Source organism: Phodopus roborovskii, unplaced genomic scaffold (assembly GCF_943737965.1).
Source record: "Phodopus roborovskii unplaced genomic scaffold, PHOROB, whole genome shotgun sequence".
Lineage (NCBI taxonomy): Eukaryota > Metazoa > Chordata > Mammalia > Rodentia > Cricetidae > Phodopus > Phodopus roborovskii.
This window is the reverse complement of record NW_026126540.1, coordinates 20,881,832-20,906,832: the sequence shown is the minus strand read 5'-3', so window position 1 is coordinate 20,906,832 and position 25,001 is coordinate 20,881,832. Positions and strand designations below refer to the sequence as shown.

The 25,001-nt window shown below is 47.1% G+C and overlaps 1 protein-coding gene across 4 annotated transcripts in view; it reads left to right on the top strand.

Annotated features, from left to right (window-relative positions):
- Kirrel1 (kirre like nephrin family adhesion molecule 1) overlaps positions 1–25,001 on the top strand; it is a 1,148,154-nt gene that overhangs the window by 16,165 nt on the left and 1,106,988 nt on the right. For 2 of the 4 annotated variants that reach the window (XM_051199365.1, XM_051199368.1), the window contains exon 2: positions 17,208–17,353. The exons of 1 other annotated variant lie outside the window; for it this stretch is intronic. In XM_051199365.1, coding sequence (XP_051055322.1) covers positions 17,221–17,353 — 133 coding nt within the window. In that variant the 5' untranslated portion in view covers positions 17,208–17,220. The remainder of the gene's footprint in view (positions 1–17,207; positions 17,354–25,001) is intronic. One more of the 4 variants, XM_051199366.1, reaches the window with a different exon arrangement.

The following is a 25,001-nucleotide window of genomic DNA, read 5'->3' as shown; positions in this document are numbered from 1 at the left end:
CTGAACTTTAGCTTTGGTCTATGAAAAGGTTTTGCAGTCTTGTGGGAATATAAACATTTGGCAGATTTCTTTCTCTGAAAGCTATTTCGCCTCTTTTCTTTTTCTGGGAATTTTAACCAGCAAGATCAAGGTCCCTCCGCCCATCCTTCCTCTTTCCCCTTTGCCTGCGACACCCAACCCCCGTCCCTTGAACCACCACCCCCCAAATAAAAACAAAGCTAATTGGTGTACACTGGGACTGTCTTAGAGCCAGAAGAAAGGAGTGAAGCAAACAGCTCTCCCAAGAGAACAAACTGTAGGAGAGAAAAGGAAGCAAATGGTATCGTGGTGAGAAGTGAATTCCAGACACTGAAATTCTTTTGGTTTTAATCATCTCAGAGGGCAACCAGAGCTGAGCTGTGGGGGAAGGGAAGAAATGCAAACCAGGACCATCTACTTCCAGCTTGCAGGACTCTGTGGAGACTAAAAGTTTCCCGATGGAGGCTTCTTAGTCTTCCCTGCTGGGACCCTCATAACCTGGTGTCCACCCCTGCATGGAGCGGAGAGGCTCTCCCTCCCCAGCCCTCCTCCCATTTAGCTCAGTTTACAGGCTCAGTAGACTCAGTTTTAAAGCATTGACCTTTCAGTTTTCCAGCCAAATTGCAAGTTCCCCAAGGCCCGGGATTATGTGTTGTTCAAAACAAAACAAAACAAAACAAACAGCAAACTCCAGGCTCTTTCATAAGCCATAGCCTTTCCTTCACGGGAAAAGTGGAGCCATTGAAGTGTTTAAGGAGCTGAGTGGAGCACTCTCTCTCTCTTTCTCTCCCTCTCCATCTCTGTCACTCTGCTTCTCTCCTTCTCCCCCTCTCCCTCCCCCCTTCTCTCTCTCTCTCTCTCTCTCCATCTCTGTCACTCTGCTTCTCTCCTTCTCCCCCCTCCCTCTCCCTCTCTTCCTTTTCCTCTCCCTCCCTCCCTCTCTCTCTTTCTCTCTCTCTCTCTCTCTCTCTCTCTCTCTCTCTCTCTCTCTCTTCCTCTCTCTCTCAGGAAGGGAAGGGGCACAAGGGACTCCAGCTGTCCCTAAAGGACAGCCTGTGGAAGAGAGATGGAGGGACCATAGAGGCCCATCGAGTGTGTATGGGGTCTTCTTCTGTTCCCTTGGGATCAGCTAGCTGACAGCAGGGAAGCTTGGGGCGCAGGTGGATTGGTGGATGGGGGTGGGGTGTGGGGAGGATGAGGAGAATATGATTCCAAAGTCCTCTCTTCTCCACCAGAGTGACTGTTAGGGTGATGGAGGGAGTCAGGAAATCTTGTGGCCAGGCCCACAGGTATGCCCATGTGAGGTCACCGGTTGTCAGATGGCAGCCATGTCTTCCCAGCCCACTTTTCCTGTGTTAGGCATCTTCTCGCCTTCCAAATGCCCCTCCCCCAGCATCAAGTTCTCTAGTTCTTTTTATTGAAGGCAGCTCCCCACGTGCTCACGGTCACCAGCAGTTTCCTCCTCCTCCTCCATCCTTTCTCCCACTTTCCGAAAACTTTGATTCTTGGGTCTTTGGTCCTTTGCTTCTCTCTCTTTTCTTCTTTTGAGTAGCGTGTACCGTTCCTCTCTCCTGATTGCCTGGGGTATCAGCTTAGAACGGGAAGTCAGTCAGACAGGTTACTGAGTTTTGACGTTCTCCTCTACTTTCTACCTGGACAAAGCTGCTTGCTCTTCCGGGGCTTCAGGTTGCTCCGTGGCACATGGAGAACTTGCCAGGAATTGCCTATGATCCAGAATGAACATGTCCTTCCTTCATTTCTGGAAAAAAGAGGAAGGTGGGATTTGAAGTCAAATTGCTGGAGTCAAATCCAGAAGCTCCCTCCCCGCCAGTGTGGCCTGTGCAGGACACTTCACCTCTTTGTAGAGGAGCTGTGCTCTCAACACATAGTGACGGTTGAGACCACATTGATCATCTCTGATGTGATTTTGCTATTCCCATGTGGTCTGTGTCAGTCTTCTTGTTTTGTTGGGTCTAAATATTTAATGGTGAAGGTTTGATGAAGAGACCTTCTACAAGTCCCTTTTCCAGCTAGAACATGAATTCATTGTCCCCCACCCCACACCACCCTGAGAGTAGAAAAATAGGTGACACAGTCCTTCTTTGTCCTGGTCTTGTATCTATCTGCTCCCCAGAACCTGATATCAACACTAGGAAATGTGTGTTAGTAAAAACTGTGAATCTAGGGATAAAGAACTTTGGGGCCAGAATGGCACAATGTCTTTTAAGTGGCTATAGCTGACCCTTGTTGGGGGGGTCTTCTCTGCACTGCCTCTTACACACTGAAAGCCAGTGGCATCCCCTCTCTAGGCGTGGCAGAAAATGGTTCTTCAGATGCTTCTAGAGTGCCCTGCCTGTGAAGCAAAGTGACCCTCATCTGAGGACCACTGAGCTTGTAGAAGAAGCTGGACCAAGAAAAGCCTTGTGGGGTTTCCAGAAATGTCCCGTCTCTTCCTCCCTTCATGATGGGAGATGTCATGGAAAGCCTTACTCCTTACACCTTCATGTATCAATATTTCATTAAATTGAAACATTTTAAGTTAATGAGGAGGAAGAAATGTTTTGCCTTTCCAGTTTGGAAATGGTAAGCTTCCTGTTTAAACCTTGGTTTATCTCCCAATCCAAGGTTTGGATTAGGAAGGTGGCAAGCACAGGATCGTGGCTCCTCGTGAATGCTGCCCTGTAGAGCCATTGGCTCCTCGTGAATGCTGCCCTGTAGAGCCATTGGAAGATCTACCACACCCTTGCTATACTTGGGCAAAAACTGACTGCTGGGAATGGCAGGTAACGGTCTCAGATGTTTGCCACGATCTTGCCTTCTTACTTGGCATCCTCTCTCCCATCCCCAAAATACCTGCTGAGCCATCTCCCAGGCCTTGGGCACCTTTGGAGTACAGTTGGAAAGCCAAGATTTCATCCAGCCCCTGAATGATCCCAGCAGAATGAGAACATAGAGAATAAAGAACTCGAGGCCCAGAACTGCAGATTCCACCATAGCCTTTCTGCCTTCTCAGTAGCCACTACACGCTAGAAAACTGCCGTCAGTTCTCCCAGACTACACTGTTTTTCTTTCCTTGTGCAGATCTGAAAGGCATGTCTGAGTGTTGAGTGGTTGGCAATCTAAGAAGGAGCGTGCTGCCCATATCTGCTGGTGGGTTTGAGGTCCAGAGAAGAAGGAAGTGATACTATCCTATATATAGCCCGGGGAATATAGGATAACCCTGCCCTGGACTAGCTGCAGATCCCCCACCTTCCCCAGATGTGCCCATACTTTTCAACCTTTGCCCCCATGCCTCCCAAGGGGTCCGGCTCTTGCTGTCATGGCAACAAGGAGGTTAAGAGCAGTTTGGAAGCCCAAAGATATAGAAGGCTGATTGAAAGAGGAAGTGATAGAACCTGATAAAGAAACAGCAGAGTGGAAAGTGGAAGGCAGCCAGGAAGGTGAAGGGAAGAGGAAATGAGAGACAAACCTCATCCCTAGAAAGAGAGGGGAAAGGGGGGGGGGGCAGCGAGAAGTCTCAACTTTTATTTAAAATCTGAGAGCAGTTATATGCCTGGAGTTGTTGCCATAGCGACAGCACAGAAAAGGAGATAGCTTGTAAAGCCGGGAGGTGGAAGGAGGAAGATGATTCAATAGAGGTAAATGTTTAAAGACAGGAACAAAAACCATTTACAGATAATTAAGTAACACACTGCGGGTTCTTTAGTCCTGCCTATGTCAGGGGACTGGCCTACGATCTGGCCTACTTCTGCCTAGTGCCTTCCATCCTTTCCCCAGCCCCTGCTCACCAAGAAAACTTCAAAGAGGCGGCCAGGAATGCCAGCCACAGCCACACGTGTCTGTCTAGTCCTCTGGCCTCCTGTAGCCCCAGCTCCTCAGAACAAGGTGGAAAATAAAGGAAATAAAATCTTCCGGCGGGGGAGGGGGGAGCCTGCCCCAGCCTCTGGGTGGCAGGGTTCTTGCTGCCTCTGCCAGAGACCAAAGGAGCAGTATTTATGCCTGGAGGCATGGTTGGGACTGTCTTGAATAACATCACCCTAACTCCTCTGGGAGTGCTCACCTCTATCCATTTCTGGAAATACTCCAAGTTCACCCTTAGAGAGCCAGGCACCAGGGCAGGGAGTTGTGAATCAAGACTGGACAGCTTCCCCCCTTCAAGATCTGCCTTGACTAAACTGAGCATTTGTGCCCAGAATATGGCTCTACTTGTCAATGTCTTCTCATGACGATCCTTGGTGGAAATTCTGTAGTGGTACTTCTGGTTATTTCTTATGTATGTCCTCCACCACCACACATACACTCAAAACTGTCTAAATTGGGGCTGGAGAGATGGCTCAGCAGTAAGAGCATTGGCTGTTCTTCTAGAGGACCTTGGTTCAGTTCCAAGCACCCACATGGTATCTCACAGCCATCTGTAACTCCAGTCCCAAGGGATCTGGTGACCTTTGACCCCAGAAGGGGTCACCATGTATGCACGTGGTTCACAGATATATATATGCAGACAAAACATACATACATATAAAATAAAATATTTGTATGTATAAATTATGTCAAGAACTTTGAATTTTTGTTCTTTGTATTGGCTGCTTATCTAGGGCTGACCCTCATAGCTCATCTCTGATGAAGTTTTCAATACATCATCATCATCATACACACACACAAACATGCATACCACACACACAACACACATACACACACACACATACACATACAACACACACATATCACATAAACACAAATACACAACACACATACTACACACACACATACACACACAATACACATATCTCACACAAACACACATAAACAACACACATACTACACACACATACACACACAACATACAGACTCCATACACACACACACACATACAAACAATACACACTACACATAACACACACTACACACGTACACACCACATGTATACAATACACATACACACACATACATACACATACCACACACACCAAACACACATACATCACATAGACACATATACCACACACATATATACATACACACACACATACACACACATGCTTTACTGCAACCTAAGTGATTTTTTTCTCTCTCCTAATCATCACTATTGCCACTCACTGTTGTTCTCTTAGTTTATTTTTTATATTAGTGACCAGATGTATCTATTTATATTGCCTCAAATCTTTTATGGAGCAAATAAACTAATTAAATGAGTTAAGCTTTATAACACAGTGTAGTGCCTGGCAAGTGGTAAGAAAGCAGAGAAAATGCCAACTACTGTTTCACAGAAGCAAATAATACGAATCGTCTCTAGCCTTGCTTTAGAGGCTCTGTGAAGATGGACCAGACTTCAGAGAGCTCTCCAGACTAAAGGTCACCTCAGTTAACACCCAGTTGGACTGTTTAGAAGGGGAGTGCCTCAATGTTTTTAACACCCACTACCCCAATTTCTTTAATCTTTTCCACACACATTGTGGAATGCATCGTGTCGGTATGAGGACATTAGCCAGGCTTGTTTGCTTTTTTGAATTGACTTGGATGCTATTTAAGCAAGCTTCTAATTGCTTGCTCATACCCAAACATTCTGGGTGTAAAAGCCTGCGTGGGATTAAATTTTTTTCCATGGATAATCCTCAGGGTGAGAAACCTGTGTCTCCCTGAGAGCCGGCAGCATTTCACTGATTCTGTTTCGCCTGGCCAGACAGGGAGGGAATGCTGTCTCCAGAAGATGGGGTAGGTAGGAGAAGAGGAGCTGCAGCAGACACGCCCATTTCTCAGCCTGGGCCACCTGCCTTAAGTCAAGGGGGCATGGGCTCTATCCAGTTTCCTTTTTGTTCCTTGGTTTCCCACCGATCTTTTGTTCCCTCCTGGGGGCGGGGGTAAGAAGGAACTGTGGAGCCCTGTTTTGCTGAATCCCACATTCACTCATCAGTGCTGCCTGAGGGACCCTGGAGGTGTGGTGGGTGGACCAAGTCTTTCCAGCTTTCCTGCCTGCAGCGGGTGGGAATCCAGGTGAGAAGCTGCTCAGTGGTCAGATGTCATGAAGGGTCTCTCCTCTGTCTCCTCTCCTCAGGGAGTCTGTAGGCCTCCCTTGTTTTCTGTAACCCCCCCCTTTGCCTCCCCTCTCCTTCGTGTGTGTTGGGGGGGAGGTCTTCTTTTTCTTTCACATTTTCAAGGCCTTTCTGTTTGTTTTTTATTTAAATAGATTTTTGAGGAAGAAAACAGTTTCATAATCGGTCCCCTCCCCTGTGCTTGTTTACTTGTTTTTATTTTTAGAGGAGGGGTTTCATATAGCACAGGCTGGCCCTGAATTTGCCAGGCCTGAACCCACTTCCTCTATCTCCCCTTCCCCAAAGTCTTTCCCAGTTACTTACGAGAGAGGAAAAAAGAAGATATCCGGCCCTCTCGGCCCTCTCGGCCTGAGCTATTTGACTTAGAAGACAAAAGACCCTTCAGAATTAAGAGAGGAAGGGGGAAGGGGGGAAAGATTTCGGTTAAAAATCTTCATCAGGGTCAAAAACCTGACAGGAAAGCTTTGTTTGAGGGGAATGTGAGGGCAGGGCAGGGTGGAGGAGCTGGCAGTTGGCCCTCAAAAGGCAAATATCTTGAGACGGAGGAAATGTAGATCAGTGGGTATTCCCATTGAAGTCAAGGAGGATTTCTGAGGCTGGTTCCTCTGAGACCAGTGGAGTGTGCTGAGAGGGAAGGCTGTGGGAAGGAAAGGGAAGCAGGAAGCTGCCATCTTAATTCCATACCATCTCAGAATTGTCAAGAGTCTGCAGAGAGTCCAGGAGCCTTGAGCGCTGGCTATTGAGGCTACTGTTTGTGGAGAAGAAAAGAGAAGCCACTGAGCAGAGCTGAGGTGTGGTAAGGTTTAGGGATAGGCAGAACCCTTGGGCAGCAGGGAGCTCACTGCCCCCATTGCTGCCGTGGACTGGGATGGGTGAGGAGGGAATAGTGCTGTGGGCAGAGAGGGCAGCAATTCCCCATTCCAACCGTTAGCATTTCAGAGACCTTGGGCAGACAAGATTCAGGCATGCCCTTTGACTGGATAAAAAACAGTAGAGGGTCTAAGTTGTCAAAAATGAGACAGCTAGCCAGGTCCGGTTCACACCCAGCACTTGAGAGGATCGGGAGTCTTAGAATAGCCTTTGCTATATACTAAGCTCTAGGTAAGCTAGGGAGAGTTGAAGTAGGACAAGCAAAAGGAGGAAGTGGTCCCATCCCAGAAGGACCTTAGCCTGCAGGGATCTCTATAGAGTCCAGAAGGGAAGGGGGAAGGGTACAGGGCTCCTGCAGCAGGGGGCCACACTGATCCTGTGCTCCCCCAGCAGGGTCCGCTAAGGGCATGGCTTGGTCAGTTTAAGAACTATTTGTGGCAAATTTTAAACCCCAGGCTGCTTTGCCCTAGTACCTGGAGTCCAGCCACCCAATGCTATGCCCCAAGAGCATATGAACAAAGAAGAGGAATTTGCTTCTGCTTCTTGACTGCTGTGGCACCACAGTCCCTGTGGTTCATTTAGACAACTTGTTCCTGCCCTTCTGTCTCTGTCTTGAACCAAAAGATAGAGGTCCATAGCCTCTACCCAGCCTCTTAGAAGTCCCCTAGACAGACATATTGCCAGGGGCAGTCCTATGACCCACTCGCTGGGACAGACACTGTACAAGAGCATGAGTCAAAGAAATCAACATATGATGAGCACGTGGGTATAGGGCGAATGACAATCGGACCGGAGAGGGGGGCTAGGCATCTGAGGAGTGCCTTAACTCTTGTGGTGCCTGGGGGGGGGGGGGGGGGAGAAACACTGAGCTACAACTGCAGAAAAAACAAGATGGCTTCAGGAAGGACCACTAGCTAGCTCTGTATCCTGTCCTGCTCCCACTCTCTCAGGCAGGCAAAGGGAAAGGGTGAGTGACTGGACGAGAAAGGAGGGAGGGGGTGACCTTGGGCCCAAATGTCTCAGCCGCAGACGTACAGACCAGTCCTCTCTGGCCCCACCGCCAGCTTTTCTCTTAGCCCACTGTGGTGGAGGAAGGCAGGAGTGGAAACTGGAGGCCTAATTGCTAGGTCTCTCTCTCAGCTCTTCCAGGGAGCACAGGGCAGGAAATTCCTCAGATTCCAGGCTTGTAGGATCATTGCTGAGTGTTAACCGCAGAGCTAGGGTAAGAGGCTACAGGCAAATGGGACGGCCTCCTCTCCTGCCTCTTTTCCCTTTGTTTTAAAACGGGCTCAATTAAAAGGGTTCAGAGGGGCTGCTGGCTGGAACAAAAGCCCCTACTTTAACAATCCTCCCGAAGAAAAAGTCCCAGGTCTGGGAATCCCAGGAAAATTAGCGCTGAATTGAGTAATTTTGAAGTTGAAAACAGACTGTTGTGGACTTGTGCAGGAATTTGTTCCCAGGGCGAGTTTTTTGGTTGTTGTCCCCCCACCTCCCCCGCACGCCCCCCAGCTCTCAGTGAGTGGGAAGGAACTGGCTTGAGAAGAGGCTCCGGGAGTTCCTTGTAGAGGGAGATAAGGATGGCTGTGAGGAGCGGGCAGGAGGGGCTCTTCCCCTGCAGCATTTGCTTCACTTCAACTGGAAATTGGGATAGATGGGACTCCTCCTCAGTCACCGGGTTACAGAGTCTGTTTGTCCTCACCGCTCCACGTTCCGTTCCGGGCAGGGCAGCCCAGAGCTCCAGCGCGGTGTATGCCTTCCAGAGGCATCTTGCAAGCCCTCCAGGGAGTCCTCTCAGTCTCCCAAAGAACTACTGTTTCATCCCCTTGGGCTCCCAGGGCAAACTGCTCTGCTCCCACTGAACTAGAGTGAGCTGTTTACTGTCCCAGCGCTCTGTGTTCTTTAGGGGACAGAGTATGGTGACTTGTGAATGCTACAAGTAACCCCCCCTCAAAAAAAGTAAACAAAAGCAACCTTGTTGGGTGACTGTCCCTGTCCTTGGGAGTTGGATTATCCATTTGGCAAGTCCCTATGATGGATGGATGTTCAATTCAGTCTGGGTTTTCTTCCAGCTCCGCCCTTCATACTAGCATGTAACATGTACTCTGAGAAGATGAGAACTGTGGTGTGTGTGTGTGTGTGTGTGTGTGTGTGTGTGTGTGTGTGTGACCTTCCCTAGAACATAATAGTTGTTGCTAAAATTTCACCACCCTGAGTTCTAGTGCTAATCAGACCTGACGCCTGTGCTGCCCACACCCCTGCTGGTATGGCGTGAGACATGGTAGATGACGGAACATGTGTTCCATTATAACCGATGATAGGGCTACCTTAAGAGCAGAGGATTTGTGGGGTCTGAGGAGGAAGAAGCAGTGGCCCATAGCCGCTGTAATTCTTTCAGTTGCTATGGCTTCTGGGACTTGGGCACCCAGCCTCAACAGCAGCCTCAAGATGACCAGTGTGGGCTAGCAGCAGGGAGGCATCTCCACCAAGGCCTCCAACATTGAGTCAACAATGCCATGCCTTGGCTGTTCAGTTTGGGGACGAGACTATGTGGTCTTTTCACTCTTCAGCCTGCCATGTCCCCATTTTCAGGGTGACCAAGACCCAGCGTGCTCTGAGGGAGAGCCGAAACTACCCTGCTGCTCATGTTAACTTTCTACTGAGCCCGTTCACTCTTCTGGTTTGAATATCCAGAGTGTGTATAAGGTATCACCTGTCTAACCTCCTTGGCCTTCCAAAACTCGTAAAAGGATAAAGTTGGACTAGGCAAAGACTGGTTTGTTTGTTTGTTTGTTTGTTTGTTTGTTTGAGACATGGTCTCTCTAGTTAGCCTTGACTAGCCTGGATCTCAAGTGTGTTGACCAGGCTGGCCATAAAATGACAAGAGACCTGACTGCCTCTGCCTCCCTAGTGCTAGAATTAAACGTGTGTGCCAAAAACATGATGCTTAGCAGCGAAAGTTCTTTTTAACTGTAACTTTGTATGAGTGGAAAGAAAAGTTCATACATTTCCTTTTTCCTTTTTCTTCTTTTTTTGATGGAGTACCATTTGCTTCCGATAATAAGTTATATCTGTATGTTTTTATCTTCCTCTAGCCTTGTCTTCCTTGAAAAGACCACCAGGTCCCTAGGAATTCTATGACAGCTGTGGAAGGGAATATATGGAGCTTTCCCTAGCCCCACTGTTAACCTGGAGCCTTCTGAAGAATGCCCACTGTTACCAGGATGTATGCATGCTTACATATATGTATGTAAGCAGCTGCAGATACATATAATGTGACTCAAGGTGTTAAACACCGGAGAGACATGAAATAGGATCTGCTATGATTTAGATGGTGCTGGTTTGGCTAGGCTTCCTGAAAGAGGTTAAATTCACAGTAAGGCTCAGAGAAGACAACAGTTTTAGGTTTCAGAAGGGGGAGGAAATCACTCCAGGTATATAAGTGCCTGTGGCTGGGGAAGTTGGGGGACTTGGTAAAGTCTTAGGCACCTGGGGGGAGGTAGACAGCTTAGTAGTTCTTGAACAGTAAGTCAACTTATTGCTGCTAGAGAGGCTACATTCCAATTTCTAGTCACCTGGAGGGAGGAAGACAAGAATCAAAGAAGATTATAGAGAGGCCATTTTCACCCAAATGAAGCTAGAAGGATGGAGGGATGTGGAAAACTTTATAAACACCCAGAAGAAGGGAATCTCCTAGCAGAAACTATTGTGCTGAATACCTGTTCCAGGGTATCTGTTTTGGAAAGGATCTTAGGAAGTGATCTAGTTCCTGAGTTTGAAAACTGAAGACCAGAAAAAAAAATGTGACCTGTTCAAAGCACTGGTTGGAAGATGCGACTACTGACTTCCATTCCAGCAATGTGCTACCCACTGTTTTGTTTTGGTGTGTGTGTGTGTGTGTGTGTGTGTGTGTGTGTGTGTGTGTGTGTATGTCTTGTGTGTAGCCTTGCCTTCAAACTCACTATGTAGTCAAGGATAACCTGAATTTCTGTCCCACCTCTATCTCCCAAGAGCTGGGATTAAAGGCATGTTCCAGCACACCCAGTTAATGTGGGGCTGGAAATGGGGCTCAGGGCTTCTTATACATCAGACAGGCACTCTGCTCAGCCAAATGTGTTCTTAGCCCCACCTACTGTCTTTGGCTCCTGGAGCTGCATCGGGGAGTGACCCTAACATGCCCCTGCATCCCTGCAGATGTGGTGCTCCTAAAAGCCAGGACTTGGCCCAGATCTTTCCTTTTCCACCAAAATTGAAGGCTGTGAGAAACGATAAACTGCCCCTGCAATCTTAGACGGGGTGAGACTATGCAGTAACATGGTGCAAGGGAGGCTGGGGCCAAGGTTCAGGCAGGCTCTCCTGGACCATTGTTCTCCCACCCATCCACCACATTCCTTACACTCCTTTGCCTTGTGTGGGGGTTCCTATAGGACTTCTGCTGAAGTGATGTGGGCCTAGCTGGCTTCCAGCCTGCTCCTTCCCAGGATCCCTGATCTATATATGCTCCGTGTGTCAGTGTGGGTCAAGTGAGGAAAGACCTTGAGGCCGGAATGGGAGGGGCAGAGAACAGCCAGTTGGGCTCCCTCAATGGTAGGGTTCCCAGGTGTCTTCTAACTTTTTTTTTTTTTTTTTTTTTTTTTTTTTTTGGTTTGGCCTGCAGCCATGAAGTGTCCCACCCAGCTGCAAAGTCCCTGGCCTGGAAGGTCATGCCATTTTCCTTTGATCTTGGAAAGGGCAAAGGTGCAAGTTGTGCCCACGGCAATTCCTTCTATAGCCTGGCCGTCCTTTGGAATGCTGGGGAGTGTGGGAGAGTGCTAGCTCCATGGGTTGTGCCATTCTTTGCCATTTTGTTTCAAGAAAGAATCCCCTTTACCCTCCTGTTAACACAAATCTGTTGTTTTAGATATCCACAATACGTTTTCATTTTACCGCCGATTTAGCAGGCTTCTGTAGAGTGCCAGGTATGGTTAGGTGCCGAGGAAACAGATGAGTACAATGTGCTTACTGGCTTCCCAGGAGCTCAAGGTTAAGTAAGTTTTTAAGAGCAACATCATTTATATTAAATACAGCAAAGAGATTGAATGCATAGAAAGACACTTTAGGGCAGAGGACAGGAGGCATAATAATGAGGATGTCTTGCCCACCAGACAGGGCCATCAATTGTCCCTTCTTTGACTAGCAGACAGCATGGCAGGCTAGAGAGAGCAGAGCAGAGGAATCGGGAGACTTGGTTGCCTTCTCCTGTTGGCAATAGATACTCCCTATGGACTGTATTATTCTTCCATTGCTGTGACAAAACACCGTGACCTCAGCTACTTATGAAATAAAATGTTTAATTGGACTTCCAGAGAGTTAGCCTGTGATGGAGGAGTGAAGGCAGAGAGACAGGTGGCTGAAGCATCAGCCGAGAGCTCACATCTTGACCCACAAGCAGGAGGCAGAGAGGGGAACACTGGAAATGGCATACCTCAGACCTCACCCCCAGAGACACACCTCCTTCAGCAAGGCCACACCTCCCAATCCTTCCCAAACAGTTCCAGCAGCTGGGGACTAGTTATGCAGATATATGAGTCTATGGGGGTCATTTTCTTTCAAACCACCACATGGACTGAGCAAAGTATGTAACCGCTCTGGCACTCAGGGTCTTGGTCTTACGTGCAGATAAAGATGGAATTTAATAATGTCTTAGGTAACTTCCACATTTAAGGTAAGGTCAGTTGTAAGGCTTCTTGAAAGGAGTACACTTTCAGAAGGTGGAAAAGAGATGCTCAAGTTACACTGCTGCGAAAGAGATCCCTTGTTTCAACATTGTCTCCGGGAAAAGGACCCTGGAATAAGAGGAGGGAGAGAATAGAGACAAGGGCCTGGAACCTGCATTGTGAATAAGTACTGTTGGAGCCCCCGAGGGTGACTGAGGCAAGGTCTTCAGCTCCAGCTATAGAAAACCATATGTCAAAGCGGGGCAGTGGTGGTGCACACCTTTAATCCCAGCACTCACGAGGCAGAGGCAAGTGAATTTTTGTGAGTTCGAGGCCAGCCTGGTTTACAAAGGGAGTTCCAGGACAGCTGAGCTGAGAGCTGTTACAAAGAGAAACCCTGCCCCCCCCAAACAAAAACAAAACAAACAAAAAAGAAAGAAAAAGAAAAGAAAAGCATACATGAGAGCGGAAGTTTCTAGAGAACTAAAGGAGGCGGGCTGGGAGAAAGAGGTCAGGTGTTCTCCTCTACAGCTAGCTCTCTCCTTTCAGCTTTACTCCCCTCAGGATGCAAATTGGACTTAGTTTAACTAAGCTCGGAAGTTGGAATTTCTTGCCCTAATATGAAGATGCCATCCCAACAAGGTCCTTCCTTTAGATTTCCTTAACAACAGATGTGGCAAACCTAGGTGTGGCTTGCAGGCACCTATCACCAAGCTGACCTCTGATGACTACACAAAGCCTGTGCCGCTGCCTCTGTGTGGAGAGAATATCCTTTAGGGGCTTCTCCTTAGCCCTGACGCTGCAAACTTTAAATTGTCTCTGGGTTTCCTGTTCAGTGCTAGCAAGTGGCACTTAGGCTACACTAATGTCAGCCTTGTCCGCCTGGGGCTTTTCCAGGCTCTCTCACCAAGACAGGGCTGTGTACAAACACCTCTCTTTAGTGAGGTGGAGGCATGGAAGAAGGCGGGTGTGTGGGTAAGAGCAGGAAGGGAGGAAACAATAAGAAAGGGAAAATGGAAAAGAGAATAGCACCAATGAACGACACTTAGGTGGGGCTGAGGAAAGGGGTATGGGACGAGTTTGCAAACGCAAGGAAACGAAGCGGATCTAGCTAGGGCTGCAGCAGGAGTTAGAGCAGCTGGCAGTGTCTGTGGTTTACCGTGATGGCAGGGTGCACAAGGGCCCTTACCATGACTCCCAGGACTCTGGAAGCAGACTTGCACTTACCCTGGCTACTATGACAGAATGGTGCACTAATTTGCTTGGAGCTTGGGGCCCTAACATTCTCTCAGGTGAATCTTGGGTAGTCTGGGGAGGTCAGAGCTATGTGAGAAGCAGAGGAGAGGAAAGGGCTGACCTCGGGGCTTTCTTCTCTAGGGCCTGTGTGATGTTGTTTCTCTTCTCAGTGTCTGTTCTGATGCTCCGTACACAGCCCAAAGGCAGGGAAAAGGAAGTACTCCTTCCCCTTGGCTGATGCCATCGAGGTCCCAGGGAGTACAGAAAGGTGGTTTGGAGCTACTGTTTCATGAGGGGTTTACAATCCAATGCAAGTTTGTTTGTTTTTTTTCTCAGAAGGTATACAGTTGTTGGGGAGTAGGACCGGGTGGTACCTTGGTGCATAGTGGGTCCTCTGAGAGCAAAGCTGGAGATGCTGAGTTAGCATGTGGGTAGCATGACTAGGAAGCACTGAGCAGCAGAAATCAGGTCTTATTAGAATGTCTGGAGGAGGCTTCACCTTCAGGGTAAGTTAATAAATAGGATTTCAGTCTTCGGAATAGGGCTGGGGAAGCCCCAGGGAATAGTCTAGAAACTTCAGAAAAGACCAGCACTCCAATCTCCCCTGTACATTCTCAGGAGAGCTAATGCTATTTCTGTTACTCCCATCCCACCTATCTACTCCCTAGTCCCCAGGGTGGGGCCTGCTCACTTCTGCCAGCAGGCTTGTAACATTCCAGACTGTTCTGTTTGCTGCACCACTGACCCCTGACCTTCACCTCCTATAAAACAAGCCTATAAATCTTACCCAGCCAAGCTGTGACTTGGTTGGCCTTGTCTACCCACTCAAGGTCTCCTGGTTCCCTGGGTCCTCAGGGTGAACTGCATGGCAATTTGCTCTAACTAGTCCGTTATTTAAGCCTCCCTCGTGCTGGTGGCAGTGGTGGAGGCGGGGCTGTGTGAAATGCCTCTTCCAGGATGGCAGGAGGTGAGCTGATGCCAACCCAATGGCTAATTCCTTTTGTCTTTCGTTGTTCCCAGAGCTGGGTACAGCAAGCTTTAGGACTCTCTCTAGAACATTCCTCCCATCCGTTTGTTGATATAAGGAAGGGTGACCATGCTGAGCAAAGCACTTTCTGATGCTGGGGATACAAAGACCAGGAGGCATTTTCCTGTTGGAAGTTTAGGGACTACAGCGTCTTAGGGGTTTGATCACTTATTATTTTTTAAAATCTATTTTCCTCCTTTTTATTTTTGGCTGATACCAAACCCAAGGGCATGTGCATGCTAGGCAAGTACTGTAACTAACAGTAATATGTATCCTTAATGCCTTGCCTCTTTTTCTAAAAAAGGTAATTGATACATAATGATTTCCCCTTTAGTAAGGAGTTCGCAGTTCTAATGTTTAATTTTCACTACAATTCCATGAGTAGATATTATCTCCATCTTCCAGTAGGTAAACTCATGCCAGAGAGGCCAGCATTGGTGTGTGCTTTACTGTATGGCACTGTGTGGAGAAACTTATTCTGCCCAGAGGCTTTGCCTCCATTTAAGTTAAAATAAATGTTCTTTATCTTGGTGGTTATCAGCACAAGCCTTTATGTGAACATGTGAATACACACACACACACACACACACACACACACATATATATATATATGTATATATATATATATACACATATATATATATATATATCCATCCCATCCTTGACTGCTTTGGACTGTAAGTCCAAGCCAGAGGCATTGACCTGGATTGGCTATATAAGGCAGAAGGCAGAAAAATTAAAGGAAGAATCAATCTACTATGTGTTCATGACCACATGAATCAAGTTGCCTGGGTGTGTCTCCATACTGCCAGACCACAGGACCACATTTGTGAGTTCGAGCCTATCCTGGCACTGACTCTTTAGCCCAGGCTGGCCTTGAACTCACAAAGATCTGCCTGCCTCTGCATCCTGAGTGCTGGGATTAAAGGCATGCGCCACCACCACCTGGCTTATATATATTATCTATGTTTAGATAATGATGTGAAAGTTTCAACCCCACCTCCCCTACCAGTAACAATATAGTGAAATTTATTCTTCACTTTATACCATTTTAACATATACCATTTTCTTCTCTTAACACTGAGCTTTCGAGATAGAATAAGCATCTATAATTAATGTAGGGAAGTATGAGATTGCAGCTCTGAAATCAGAAAGATAAGAATTTTAATCCTACCATCGAATATTCAGTCACATAACTGCCACTGGCTGGCTTATCTGAGCTTGCTGAGCCTCAGTTGCCTTGTATACAATTGGGAAAAATTATCTCTTCCACGCAGGCCTTCCCAGAGGGTTCAAGGAGATTATATGTGTAAAATGTGTAACCTGAGGGCTAAAGTATTCTTGTGAAATTTTAATTTATATTTTCAGGAGCTAATGCACATGGGCACAAACATTTTAGAATGTAGAATGATGAGCTATGAAAAAAGTTCCTTTCCAGTGTCATCTTTTGGCCGCTATTTCTTATCCTTCATGCATTTTGGACCTCAACAAATCCTCATGTGTTGGGCAAAGCATGGTTTACGATTTCTCTTTTTCAGGCATAAAAATAGAAGCCTGAGCAGGGTAAATAGGTCACCAGAAGTCACTCAGACAAACACTGAGGTTAGAACCCACAGTAGAAAGCATGGCCAGAGATGAACCCCACATTGCTGAATCTTGTAGTAGGGCATAGACTTCTTTGACAACCCTTGGAGTGCTGTGGATCATTCCCTGCCCTCACTTTAAACTCTATGTTTTTAAAATCAAAATAATTTATATTATAATTTTACGACATGTTAAAATGTATTTTTTTAAAAAAGTGATGTGTACTTGTGTGTATCTATGTGTAGATATGTACATGTGAGTGTGCAGATGCCTACAAAGGTCAAAAGAAGACATCAAATTTCATGCAGCTGGAGTTATAGGCAGTTATGAGTTGCCGGACATGGGTCCTAGGAACTGAACTCAGGTCCTCTGTAAGAGCAGTATGTACTTTGCCTCTGGGCCATCTCTCTAGCCCTAGATTCTTCCCAACCCCAACCCCCACCCCTGAGACAAGACAGGGTTTCTCCGTAGCTTTGGAGCCTGTCATGGAACTCCCTCTGTACACCAGGCTAGTCCTGAACTCACAGAGATCCACCTGCCTCTGCTTCCTGAGTGCTGGGATTAACGGTGTACACCACCACCTGGCTAAATTCCTTGGTTTTTGTTTGTTTATGTTGTTTTGGTTTTGGTTACATAGATGGTTTTACATTTTATGATGATTTTAGTTGAATCCTCTATCACTAGAAGCTGAAGTTCACACTGTAATGCCTTCTTTGCCTTCATCCCCAGCAGGGCTGTAGGAATGCCTCTGGAGAGCAATAGCACATGTCTAATGAGCTGCCAATCAAGCCTGCTCCCGGAGAAGCCCAGGTTTCTGAATCAGAAGATGTGGGCTCCACACTTAGCCCTTGCTTATCTTATCTCTGTGACTTTGGGTGAGTTCCTCCTTTTCTGTCAGTGTTTGCCTATTAGTGATGGTATTCTTTGCTCCCAGGAACTTGTGAACTAACATTTATGAAGCGTCCTGTTCCAAATTGTGCAGTTATAAACAAATCTATGATATTATCTCTCTCTGCGAAGTCTGGGGAGGCTGAGGAATCCAGAAAGATGTTTATTCATACTTGGAATCTTATTCTGCAGCTCAGAGAGTGTCTTGCTAGCTATGTACCCCTTCCCTGGATTAGGCTTCCAGAATCAAGGTCCCCAGGCTTGGGTATGAGTGCTGACTCATGTACTATTGACTATTCATTCCCCTAGCTGATCTCAGCCCAAAGGGAGCAATAATCCCATTATGAAGACATGTCTCATTAAGACATCTCTAAGATAGAGCCAGCAAACAGCCCTGTAGACTCTAGGTTGTTGCTTGGGAAAACTTCTCCTCCCTTCCCCCAGTCATTAATGGATATGGGAGGTTTTATTCCCCCCAACAAAAGTGTTAATTAGACATTGCTCTGAACAGGGATATTACACAAATGAATTAAACTTAAATCAATCAGCAAGCCAGCTCTGTGCTTCAGGTCCCCCGAACGAGAAGGGAATTGAAGGCTGTAATGGGAAACAGGTGGTGGGATGTCTTCCCTAATGTAGAATGAGAAGGGCGAAGCCTCCCTCTGTTTCCAGCACTATTTTTCAGGCAGATAGCTTTATTCCACTTCTTTGCCTTCTTGCTTCTTTCCCTTTATTCTAATCCCCTTTCCACCATATACGTGCATACACACAAATGCCCTTGGCACTTTGAGAGCTCAGATTCAAGTTCCACAACTGAAGTTGGTCTGGATTTACCACTGGTACTTCCTGGGTACCTTACTGGGCCCAGGGTCGATATGTCAATCAAAAGCTACCAAATGCAGTCACACCCACCGTCATCTTTCCTTGTGAGCCACTAGATTTCTCAACAGAAAATGGAACGGTGCATAGCTTGCAGGTGTGTAGCAGCGAGGGGTACCTGGACAACGAGTGGCTTTTGGAATCTCTGTGAACTTGGGATACTGGTCATCCCTTGTGCACTGAATGCAAAAACAGTGAGTTTTGAAGGAGATGGGCCCCTGTGATGGCTCAGCAGGTAAAATCTTACCGAGCCTGATATCCTGAGTTTCCTCAAAAGTTGGCTTCTAGTCACATGTGCACATGCTTACACACAGGCACAATGAACAAGTAAACAGATAAATGGATGTAAAACAATTAAAAATCTAAATTGAAAAGTCCTATGAATGTGCAAATGGGCCACATGTGTTGGCACATACCTGTAATCCTAACACTGTCTGCTGAGGCAGGAAGATTACATGAGTTCAAGCAAGGCCAGCCTGGGCTACAGATAAGCCAGACTTCCCCAACACACACATTATGAACACATCATATACACCGCATATTTACCACATGTGAACTCCACATATGCCACATACAACATATACCATACGCATATACAAAACACATGAACATAAGATAGGACAAAAATTGAGTATTAGGTATTTGGGGGAATAGGTCTGTTGAGAACAACTGGAACAAGGATTCTTATTGCTCTGGTAAGGGGGGTGAGTTAGGGGCAAGAGATGCAGAGGAACAGTGATGAGTTGGGCCACCAGGATTGTGCCAGGGAAAGGGTATATACCTGTGCCTCCATCTGGCACAGAGTAGAGTCTGAATAAATGCATGAGGCGGTACTTCTTTCCTTTTGGGGTAAAGATTTATTATTTATTTATTTAATTTATAGAAAGATTTTACTTATTTACTCACACACACACAAAGAATTATGTGTGAGTATGTGCGTGTGTGACTGCAGGTGCTGGATTCCAGAAGAGGGTGTTGGATCCCATGGAGCGGAAGCCAGCTCTCTGACGTGGGCACTAGGGACTGAACTGCAGTCCTCTGCAAGAGTAGCAAGTACTTGTGCCCACTGAGTCATCTCTCTAGCCCCTCCTCCTCCTCTCTGAGGGGGGGAGCCTGCAGTTCTGGGCCAGGCAGGAGCCGGCGGTGCTGCTGTGCCCACTCTTCCTTTCCTAGAAGCTCATTTCTGTGGCTCTTCCTTATTACCAGCCCACCAGGAAGCTGCTCAATCCTTCTCTCGAGTGCTGCTACTGCAGCCCTTTCTCCTGTCAGCCCTTCACCACACACCATTGGGTTCATGCTCAGAGACAGATGAACATTTTCATCATTCTTTTGTTTGTTTGTTTTGGTCTTTGGTGTTGGAGATTGAAGCTAGGACCTCGTACATTCTAGCTAAGTATTGTACTGCTGAGCTGAAGTCTCGGCTGCCTCAGTGTCCTATAGACTCACCATTCACACTTTCTACCTTTTAAAAAATTATTTTATTCTATGTGTACGAGTGTTTTACTTGCATGTGTATGTGTGCACGATGTCCTTGCCTGGTGTTCAAGAAGGTCAGAAGAGGGCACTGAAGCCCTGGGACTGGAGTTACAGGCAGCTGTGAGCTGCCATTGTGGGTGCTGGGAACTGAACCCCGGTCCTTGACACTGCATTCCTCATTTTCCAGAAGTTTACAATTGGATGGTAAGCAGCGCCTCCAACAGAAAAGCCATTCTCTTTCACTGTCCGGTGTGATGTGACTGGAAGGGAATGTGTAGCAGTGTAACAGTAGTGTTGATTTTTTCATCACTATAACAAAATGCCTATGACTACAAAACAGGAATTTTGGAGAATCCAGTCCTGTATTGGTTGGCTCTATTCTTTTGGGCCGTGTCGCGAGGCAGTCTGTCCTAGCAGCATCACATAGCAGAGGATGCTCCTCATGTCATGGGAGATGGGAAGCAAATACAGAAGAGGAGAACCCAGACTCCCAGGTGCCCACTCAGTAACCCGACGTTCTCCCAATGCGTCCCATCTCCTAAAGGTGACACCACTTTCTCAACGGTCTTACAAACTAGGAAGCACACTGTCAACACACGGGCCACTGAGTACATTTCCGAGTCAAACTACTGGGAGGAATCAAATGTGGCCTCTGCCTTACGGTCTCTGACCAGCAGTGAGAACTCAGGGAATTCAATGAGTGTCTCTGAGATACAGCTGCCCAGGGCTGAGGTTTCATGGCTCAAAATGAAAATGGATGTGGAAGTGATTTGAGTGCTTAGATGTTCGTCAATGTAAGAAATTATTATCTCTTGCTATTTCTGTTCATTTGGTGTTGAAGAACTGGAGGTCTGTGTGGATGACCTACATCCATGTAGGCAGGTAAAGCAGACATGCTTATGGGTTCGAGACTATCCAGATGTGCTAGAAAACCATACATTTGTTTTCCACCTCACCACATATAAAGGAATTCTTTTTCTTTCATTTAAAACAAAAATCAAAGCAGGCTGGAGAGATGACTCAGTGGTTAAAAGCACTGGATGCTCTTCCAGAGGACCTAGGTTCAATTCCCAGCACCCACATAGAGGCTCACAGCCACCTGTAACTTCAGTTCCAGGGAATCCTATGGCTTCTTCTGGCCTCCATAGGCTTCAGGCACCAATGCAGTGCACCAACGTAAATGCAGGCGAATCACTCACACACTGAAAATGGGAGGGGTATCAAGGCATGCTGGGGAAAAAAACACACTTAAATTACATGGAGTGTGTGCGGGGGGTGTAGTGTGTTTGTGCAATGTATGTGTGAGTGTGTGTAGTGCTTGTATGTGTATGTGTTGTATGTGTGGTATGTGATGTGTATGTGAGTATGTGTATGGAGTTGGTGTGTTGTGGTGTGGTATGTGTGTGTGTGTTTAACTGTGTGTGGTGTGGTATATATGAATATGTGTGTATGTGTGTGGTGGGGGATATGTGAGGGTGTGTATTGTGTGGTGTTTGTGTGTGTGATGTGGTACATGCGAGTGAGTGTGTGTGTGGTGTTGTTTATGTGTGTCCTTTTATTTATTTCTTCTTTTTTTTTTTAATTGCTTTTGCCTTTACCTTCCTTTACTTCCTGGGTTGTGCCTGGTCCTAGACCCTTAGAACTGTAACAGTTAAGTTTTAACAGCTGCTGCCATTGTCACCTGACTAGGCTACTCTTAAGCATCCTCCTAATGGGTCAATTACTTACCATTTGCCAGTATCTGTTTTTCTTTCTGAAGGAACCAGGTAACAGGTCCCTTGGACTTAGCCTGAGGCCCTGTCCTTCAGAGAGAGGGAGGTCCAGATTGTGTGCGCTGCAGGGGTCACTCCTGCACACGCAGCATCACACCAGAGCTTCTCAGACAGTGCTGTCACACCTGCACACACAGTCAGGGCAGCGTTCACACGGTCCTGTCACACCTGCACACACAGTCAGGGCAGGGTTCACACGGTCCTGCCATGCACTGCATTTTTCCTCCACCTGTGGAGGGAAGGGGTTGGGACTGAAATAAGAACCTGCCATACAATGGAAACTGAAGGTTGGGGTGGGGATCGGCAGGGATAAAGGAGAGAATTCAAGGGGAAGAGGATGGAGTTATGAGTTCCTTCTCTGTAACAGGCCTGTGGAATATTCTATTTTCTGTTGAACCGTTTACTTTAATTCACACAGAGGTTTGTTAATAGGTATTAGTGACCCTATTTTCTGGATGAGTAATAAGGTCTAGAGAAATGAGGGTATATCTGAAATGCAAACCCGGGCTTCTGGCTCGGCTCTTAGGCTTTCATATAATATTCATGACGCAGGAGCTAGACCATGTCACTGCTAGATGGACACCGTGTGGCTAGTTCCACTAGTTGGATGTTTGGGTGGCTTGTTTTATTCATTTGTTTGTTTTATTTTTAGATAGGGTTTCACTCTGTAGCTCAGTTTATTTCAGAACTCACTGTGAATCCCAGGCTGGCCTCGAGCTTGAGGTTATCTTCCTGCCTCAGCCTTTCGAACGCTGGGATTACAGGCTTGTACCACCATGTAGCCCTTGTTCATCTCCTAGTAATTGGAGGGATGTGCTCTTGCCCCTTAAAGAGTCATTTAGAAAGCTACAGCATCCTGTGGAACTACACAGAGCCAAGGGGTAGACTTTTGGGCTGACTAAGTTTTCCAGTCTCAGATCCTGACAGAAACAAGCAGCCAAGATTCTGAGAGAGACACTTCTCTACAGTGACAGTCGGATCAGGGGGTCTCAAGGATCCTAATACTGTATTTGTTTTTCGATATAGAAGGAATCTTGAGTCTCGCCTTTATAAATCAAAGAATAAGAATTACGAACACTGCATTGCAAATGGAACCCCTTAGAGCATAGAATCAGAGGAATTCCAAACTGCCCATTCATTCATTCATTCATTCATTCATTCATTCATTCATTCATTCATTCATTGTTCTAGACATATTTTCTAGTGCAGCTTGTTTTGATGGCTACTACAGCTCAGAGACTAGACAGTTTAAGAGTTTTATGGAGCTACTCTAGGATGAAGAACACAAAGCTCCATTACAGGCTGGCACAAGAGGCATGTTTGATGCTCAGCTAACAGCGAGCACTGTGATGGATGTCCTGTATTTATGGCTGGTGGAGAGGTAGGTGAGTGAGAACAGTCAAGGTGGGTTCCTGGAGCCCAGACAGAGTCTGCAAGAAGGAAAACAATAGGTTCCATGGAGGGGATGGGTTTGGGGATGGTGTGAGTTGTCTAGGATCAGGCACAGTTCCCAAGGAGGACCTGGATGGACACCTTAAAGCCCTATTGACAGAAACTGGCACAACCTTGGTCAACCTATGGGAGGCGGGGGGTAGGGGGAATGGAGTTTTCCGTTTTAAAGCAAGAAGGTGATCTGGCAGATGAGTAACGTATCCCAAGAGCTGAGCACATTCCTGTACCCTGCTTTTGAGGGGGAAAGAAGAAATGGCTTGAGGTGGAGAACAAGCTGTCTAAAGAAGACTCTGTAGGAGAGACCGAAGACGACACCAAATGGGAGTAAGGGTATCCAGCTCGTGGGCTTGGTGACTTTTATCTGGCTGGGGCACTTGGAAAATCCGCCTTAAACTACAGTGGGACCCCTGCTAGGGTCTGATTTAGCTATGCACTTGGGGACCCCCTACATCTCTTGGCAATGGGGCTCTGTCTATCCCATGCAGTGACACTCAGAGAGCATCTGCTAATATCAGGCTGGCCTCAAACTCACATTAGTCTTCATGCCTGCTAGGATTTCAGGCATGAGCCATCACGCCCAGCTGGGGTCCTCCATTTGTGAAAGGGGTTAACCACCTTGCCTTCTCCAGGCTTTGTAAACACGATATGGATCTATGTCTAAGAAATAGCAGCATGCCTGGGATACATTTATACAGTAGGCGACCATAGTTTTCATTGTCGTCGGCCATCATGTCTCATCTCTCCTTTTAAATGCTAGATGTAGCCCTCTTCCAGGGAAGGAAGCATTACCCTCTGGTGGACCACTCAGTGCTCCCCATCACATAGCTTCCCTTCCCAAAGGGTTCTCAAATAGCTGCTGGCTCTAGTGTTCTAGGCACCTGGTCTCTGTTCCCAGTTCTCTCCCCAGGACGTGGAGTAGAGCCCAAGTGCCTTACAGTTGACCCCTGCCACTTGAACCCCCTTCCTCAGCAGGAATCGATTCTACTCTTTCAGCTAGATCTAGAGCAGGACTGCCATGCCAACCACTAGTAGTGTCTCCAGCTGAATTAGGGTGTGGCTCTGTGCCTAGCAGCTTTCTCAGGAAAAGCTGTTCATCTGCATGGGTCTAGGCAGGAAAAATCCTAGGTCATGTGGAAGGGATATTAAGTAGATGGGCCCTTAGCTATGAGTACCAAGAACTTTTGTTCGACAGTTCAGAATCTAGAACGATGACACATAGTAGGCCCTTAATGCATATTCTCTAGGATGAATGGAGAGGCAGTATCCCACTGTCCACAAAGAACTGCTTTTTAATAGCAGAACTGTCAGCAAAAAGAAAGTATTGCTTCATGAGGGAGTAAGTGCTGCAGCCAGGTTCAGGAGGCACCGGCAGGCCACATGCTGGACATGCTGGGTGGGGACTTCTGATTGTGAAGAGTGGATAAGGTGACCGCCACCATCCCTTCTAATGCTGAGGAGTCATCTCCCCTCCCAAGCTCAGGCTGCCTGGCCTTGCATTATAAATGTTAGGGCTTTGCTGACAATGCCTGGCTCTAGATTGCCTGGGAACTGTCTGTGAGAGTGCAAAATGGAAACGCTTGGAAATCCTTTTACCTTTCCTGACCCTACAGCATTGTTCTCGTTTAGTTTTCTGTATCAGATTGCCAGCAGTAAGATTTCTGGGCGATATCGTGTCCTCTTTGCTCTCCTTCTGGCCCCTTGTTACCCCCACTTGGCCAGTGGATGAAACAGTAGCATTAACTTGTGACTGGGGTCAGAAGACATGAGAGTGGCAGGACTAGGTAGGATGAGGTGGCATGTCCGCGCCCAGCAACCTAGGTCAGGGGTACAGGGACCCAGGGCAAGGAGGCGTGTGTGGCGGAGGCGTGTGTGGCGGAAGCGTGTGTGGCAGTGTGCTCAGTGTCCTTCTTTGCTGTTGCATCCAGTCTTCAAGCTGGGCTGTCCCCTTGGGTCTCCTGTGATCCCTGAGGCTACTGCCTGGAGGAGACCCTGTGGCTTAGCACATTTGTTTCCCTCTCCTCCTCGCTCCACGTGTAAATAGGCCTAAGATATAAAA